General features: G+C 42.1%; 1 protein-coding gene across 1 annotated transcript; it reads right to left on the bottom strand.

Moving 5' to 3' along the window:
- Positions 1-3077: 3077 nt before the first annotated feature.
- LOC118756076 lies at positions 3078-6761 on the bottom strand (the record flags this gene model as incomplete). The annotated part of the gene is made up of 1 exon (XM_036490869.1): positions 3078-6761. A coding segment is annotated over exon 1 (3684 nt), but the record flags the coding sequence as incomplete, so codon positions are not given.
- Between the last annotated feature and the right edge of the window lie 67 nt (positions 6762-6828).

Here is a 6828-nt window from a genome sequence, read left to right as displayed (position 1 = left end):
AGCCAATGCAATATTAATATGTCGACTTTTCTTATTTAATAACAGGCAATAAACACAGCTCTTGGTCAATATTTCCCGCTGAGCATCTCCAAATTTCAATCTTGTGTGGATATTAAAAATGGAAATTACATCTGTTCTAAAATTCAAATTCGTTATAGTCACGGTTCATCTAAATGCGCATGTGAAGTAAATTTATTCAACAACAACACCCAGTCAAGTTGTCAACTGCGAAAAACACCAAACGATGTTGCATGGATATCACTACAGCATAAAAATCAATGGATTTATGCCACGTCAGTTTCATCTCGTGCAACCGCAGTATGGGGAAAAGAAATCATTCAGGTGATTCTAAAAGGATCAGGACTGTTATCACTCCAACCAGACTGCATACTCAAACATAATTTTATATCAGTTCAAGCAGATCAGTTGATATCGACGAGTCTTTGCTCGTCCTACACTAGCCTGGGAGAAATTTCCGAAGTAGCTGCAGCAGAACATATAAAGCCTCTTCTTCAATCACGGGATGATGAGAAATACATAACACAAATACAAAACCTCACGTCCTTACAATCATCATTGGCCAATCAACGCATATTAGAACTCCCAAACAAACTTGAAGCACAAAATGCGCACCACATAACGGTTGGGTACACTGCCTTGGTTACAGTTTTGTGCCTATTGGTGTTCATGCTAGTCAAAAGAAAATTTAAAACAGCCAAACAGGAAACTTTGCCCGCATCCACGACTGCGACCACATCCGGTCAAAATGAAAAACCCACACCTGCGCCGCGACATTCTCAAGGAAGTTTGGACTTTACGATAAACATTTAGGACAGAACCTGCTAAGGAATTCGAGCTGCGCTCACCGGGGGGAGGATGTTATTAAATAAGAAAAGTCGACATATTAATATTGCATTGGCTTTATTCAACAGGGTATTAATTTTCGCTTGCATTCTTTTATGCGTAGCGTGCACTTTATGCTTTTTAGTGTTTTCTTATAGCCAAATAATTTGGCATGTGTCAAGTTACATATAAGACATTGTTGATTAATGCACGCAAATGAAAGTAGACGGACTTATTTCAATCATAGTCCCATTAGTCCACGTAGGAATTGGTAGCAGATTGAATAAGTCATATCGATCATGCTCTACCAGAGGCAATGTGATGCTGAATATAACATGCTTTTCTGTAAGTCCTCCCTTAACCGTCATGAGTTGATATAGCTGGAGTAAATCTTCTTGGTTTACAGGCAGTTCCAATGGTGCTGATAAATGAAGTTTAATTTTGTTTACTTCGTCTTGCAATTGACTGGGCGTCAGCAGAAGAGGACTTATTTTTCCGTGATGAGTATCTATTAGAACGGCTAATAATGCAGATTGCATTCTTTGCAAATTGGCTGCCATAAGTGTGAGTTGGATGGATAACGAGGAAAAGATTCGAAATAATTTTTCTTGGTATATCTCATGCGTGTCGTTGCTGATCCTCTGGAATATTTGACTCACTTGTTGATCAATGATGTCGAACTTCCTCTTGACCGCTTTTTGATCCTGCTTCAAAATGTTGATGGTTGAGTCCACAATGGATGTTTGATTTCTGATCAGGTGCAGCAGATGTAGTTCATTTTCCTTAACGTGTGTGATTGTTTTGGACATTTGTTCTGCATATTCTGCGTCCAGTACTCCAAACAAAGAATGAGCGATATTTCCAACTGCATCAATGGCACCTCGTTTACGCCGATTAGATTTTACTATTGCGTAATCTAACTGCAACTCTTTTTCAGTCTGCTCAAGATGTGCTACCAGAGAAAAACATGAGCTTTTTTGTGTTATTTCTTGACATAAATGGCGCAGGGCCCTTGTGCCATTTGACAGCGCTGCTAGTTCTACCAAAAATCCTTCCATGTCATAGTAGATTATTAGGTTCCAATCAGTGGTTGATATGGCTGTTGAGCCTATTCCTTCAAAATGAATGCCAAGCCTTGATCCAAATCGCTTATTTTGAAGTTCAGCTCCTAAAGCCAGTGGTAAGATGAGTAGGGTAATCAGAAGTGTAGCAAGTCCTTGGTGTAACGAAGGATTATTCCTCCTTGATGGAATTTTGTCTTCCTCAAGCAGTTTGTTGGTTGATTGTCGTCCTGTGGTATCATTTGTTTCCTTGGGCAAGGGTGCAAGCCGATGAATAGGCCTCTTGCAAGTGCCACTAGCAGTTTTTACATCAGCCACTCTCACTACACCGTCGTTTCCTTCATATACATTGATGATTCTTCCTAATGGCCACTGCAGTACCGGTGTGTTGTCTTCTTTGATGATCACCATGTCACCTACGTTGATGTTGTTGTGTTGTGTCTTCCACTTATTTCGCAGCTGAAGGTCCGATAAATATTCGCGGGACCACCGATTCCAAAACTCGCGTTTGAGGTGAGAAACAAGTTTCCATCTTGTTAATAAATTTGTTTGCTGTGGCCTAGACGTTGGATCAACTTGGGCATTAAGGGGTTCTCCTATGAGGAAGTGGCCTGGAGTTAAAGCTGTTAGATCGTTAGGATTGTCGGACATTGGGCTGATTGGTCTGGAATTTAGGATTCCTTCCACCTCGATGATTACCGTGTCCAATTCTTCATACGTTAAGGACGCTGTCGAGGTGCTTCTTATTAGTAGATGCTTAGCTGATTTTACCGCTGCTTCCCATAAACCGCCAAAATGTGGAGTCCTAGGAGGTATAAAATGAAATGTTATTCCCTTTCCGCTGCACTGCTTTACTATTGATTCTCGTGACGAATTTCCATAAACAACGTCAGTAAGTTCAGAAATCTGGTTTTTCGCGCCTACAAAATTGGTTGCGTTGTCACAATATAAATTTTGACAATGTCCTCTTCGGCTTATAAATCGTTTTAAGGCACCAATAAACGCATCCGTCGTTAAGTCGCTGACTAATTCCAAATGCACTGCCTTTGTCGCAAAACAGCAAAATACCGCTACATAAGCCTTTTGTGGTTTCTTTCCCCTTATCTTGAAGTGAACCCAAAATGGCCCGCAGAAGTCCACGCCTGAGTTGATGAATGGTCTTGCTGGAGTTACTCTTGTTGAAGGCAAGTTCCCCATAATTTGACTCATTAGTTTTGGCTTAGCCTTGGTGCATCTTACGCAGTTGAGCACAATTGATCGTGTCAGCAATTTTCCCTTTATAGGCCAAAATCTTTGCCTTGTGTAAGCTAAGAGCGCTTGAGGTCCACAATGACGGTTTTCTTTATGGATCATTTGTACTAATAATTTGGCGAGTGAATTGTTATGTGGAATTAGCATAGGGTGTTTGGCATCGTATGCAAGTTCTGATGCCTGTAGACGCCCTCCAACTCGGATGATACTATTATTGTCCAGAAACGGTGACAGGCTGCGGAAAGAACTGTTTTTGCGTACTTCGTTGTATTTTTTAAGGTGCTGAAGCTCTTCCTCAAAGTCCGATTGCTGCATTGTACGAACGATTACCACAAGCGCTTTTTCCAATTCGTGTACGGTCAAGGGAATGTCTGACTCCCGCGATTGGTTTCTGGCCTGGTTGATAAATCTCAGCATGTAGCCTGTCACTCTTTGTAATGTTTTGAAAGAGCCATTGTGTCGAATGCTATAAAGTACGCTTCCTTCATGTCCAGTGGTTGCAACAGCGACTGATGTCACCCCTTTCCGTTCCATGTTGATACCTTCGTCGATTACTGATAATGCCTTGGAATACTTTGAAGGCCAAGTGTCTTCTTTACCAAGCAAGATTGTTGGCCCATAAAACCACATATTGCAGGTTTCTAGTCTCCCCGGCGGCAGTCCTCGTGATAGAATGTCAGCTGGGTTGTCTTTTGAGCTTATATGCCGCCATTGTTCAGCGGTAGTGTGCTCATGAATAACAGCTATACGGTTTGCCACAAATGTTTGGTATGATGCTGAGGATGAGTTAATCCATGCCAACACGATTTGTGAATCAGTCCAAAAGTATGTAGCCACATCGACTAGCTTAAGGTCTGATTTGACCCTTGTAGTTAGTTGAGCACCCAGTACTGATGCACAGAGCTCAAGCCGAGGAATAGTTTGCCGTTTCAAGGGTGCCACACGAGATTTTGCACAGAGCAGCCTCACTTGTACTCGTCCCTCATCCAGCTCGTATCTAATGTAAATCGCAGCACCATATGCCTTTTCTGATGCGTCGGAGAAGACATGAATTTGAATTTTTGCTGGGATGTATCCTTCAAACACGTGCCGTGAAACTTGCAAGTTGTCCAATTTTTGCAAATCATTTCGAAATGTTGTCCATCTCTCATTCAAATCGGCTGGTAATGCTTCATCCCATGTCAGCTTCAGTTGCCAGAGATCTTGAATAAACATTTTTGCCATGACTACAATTGGTGCTAGTATCCCCAACGGATCGAATAGCCTTGCAAGATCGGCGCTGACTGAGCGTTTAGTTGCAAGACTGCAGCTTCCTAGGCATACCTTTACGCAGAATCGATCCATCTTAGGCATCCATGTTAACCCCAACGTTTTAATAGTTTGCTTGATGTCATTGTCAAAGTCTATGTCAACTTCTTGTTCCTCCCTGCTAACATTTTGCAGTAATTGTGAGTGATTGGCGCACCATTTTCTTAGGGTAAGACCACGTTGTTTTAAGATGTGTATCAGTTGCTGTTGGATTTCCATCGTCGTGGTTAAGCTGTCTGACCCACCGATTCCGTCATCTACATAAAAATTGTCCTGCAGAAACTGAGCACCAAGAGGATATTGTAATGCATTTTCTTTTGCAATTTTCTGCAAACATTTGGTGGCTAAATATGGAGCAGATCTTGTCCCATATGTGATTGTATTTAGCTGATAATGCTTTATTGGTAGGCTTGAATCCTTTCGCCAGATGATAAGTTGGAATTTGCGTTCGTCCGGTTGAATGAGCATCTGTCGATACATTTTTTCTACATCTGTGGTGAAGACGAACCTGGGCAAACGGAAGCGAAGTAAAATGGTGAAAAGCTCGCTCTGAACAGTGGGTCCGGTATACATGAGGTCATTCAAAGACATGCCAGTGGACGATTTTGCTGATGCGTCGAACACCACACGTAATTTTGTAGTGCGGCTTTCGGGTCTCACAATGCAATGGTGAGGAATGAAGTACCTAGGTTTTATGATGGAATCAATATCCACTTGCGTCATGTGCCCCAAGTTCTCATATTCCTCCATAAATTGTACATATTGATTCTTTGTCTGGAGCGATTTTGCCAGTCGACGTTCTAAGGCCAGGAATCGATTATACGCCATCCCATAGGATTCCCCCTTTTCATGAAATGGTAGCCTTACCATGAATCTCCCATTTTCATTGATGAGTGTATGTTGTGCGAAATGAGCTTCGCACTGTTTTTCTGCTACCGAATGTTGTTTTCTTACAGTTGCCACGTCCTCAAGTTCCCATAATCGAGCAATGGCTGCATCTAAGTTGATGTCATCGTTGGTACAGATTCCACATATTGCATTTGAGATGTAGTTGCCACCAACTTTTCCCGCGATGATCCATCCCAGCACTGTATTTTGCAGAATGGGTAGGTCATCTGACAGTTTGATTTGCCCTGCTGCCATCAGTTGGTTGTAGAATTCCGCCCCCAACAATATATCAATTTTGTCAGGACGATTGAATGATGGATCGGCTAACATGATGTTCTCAGGAATTTGCCATTCGTCGATCTTGATTTCTTGCGACGGCTGCGGGGATATAATCTGAGGCAATACCGCTGCCTCTAGCAGCGTTGTAAAGTTGTTGATCCGAGACTGTAGCGCCACATTGACTCGATGCTGTATCTTAGTGCTCCTTGACCCGATGCCACTAATGGAGATTGATGATGGTTTAGTTGAGATGCCAAGACGTTTAACCAATCGTTCAGTCACAAAATTAACTTGTGAGCCTGAATCGAGAATTGCCCGACACTGCACTTCTGTTCCGATTCCTCTAACTTTCACCATGGCAGTGCTGAGTAGTACATACGTGTTTGACTTTGTGTGCTTTGCGGTGGTAAGTGACGCTGCTTCGTCTTTTGATGGCGTTGATTTGGTCCTGGATGGTGTAGTACTTTGCGATTCGTTGCCTTGTGTTGGAGTGGCTACTGATGTAATGTCTTTGCTCACATCCCTTTTTGAATCCTCGAAATGTAACAGCGTGTTGTGTTTTTTGTTGCATTTCAGACAGTTTCTTAATATACAATTTTTAGAACCATGTCCTGGTTTTAGGCAATTGTGGCAATATTTCTGCCCTTGTATGAACTGAAAGCGTGCCGATGGAGACTGTTGTAAAAATTCCTTGCAAGAAAATAATGGATGTTTTCCTTTTTTGCACATGCTGCAAGTGTCATTTCTATGACCTTTGGATGTGACTGAAGTGCACACCTTTGCAGTTGAGCTTGTAGATTTGTCTTTGACACCCATCGCTTCCATGGATTGAAAGTGTTTCTCCAGAAATTGCAGGAATTCCTTGAGTGTTTGTACCTCCCGTGGCTTTGATAATGATTGTTCGTACCGCAAACGAGTCGGTTGATCCAGTTTCTTTAGTAGAAGGGGGAGCAGAAGTGGATCCCAAGTTGATGTGTCTATCTGCAAATTTTGCAATGCTAATAGACATTCTTGTGTTGTGTCATGCAGTTTTTTGACATTGTCCATTGATGTGCTTCCATGTGTAGTAGTTAGCTCATGTACTAACTTGCTCACCAGCAAGCGTTTGTTGTTGTAACGCTCCAGAAGCATGAACCAAGCTGCATCAAAATTCTCTCCTGTTGATGCGAAATGTTTAATTAAATTTCCAGCCTCCCCC

The sequence above is a fragment of the Rhagoletis pomonella genome, unplaced genomic scaffold (genome assembly GCF_013731165.1).
Source record: "Rhagoletis pomonella isolate Grant_MI unplaced genomic scaffold, Rhpom_1.0 Rhpom_scaffold_08655, whole genome shotgun sequence".
Lineage (NCBI taxonomy): Eukaryota > Metazoa > Arthropoda > Insecta > Diptera > Tephritidae > Rhagoletis > Rhagoletis pomonella.
Note: the sequence above shows the minus strand (reverse complement) of the source record. Positions and strands in the feature narration are given on the sequence as shown.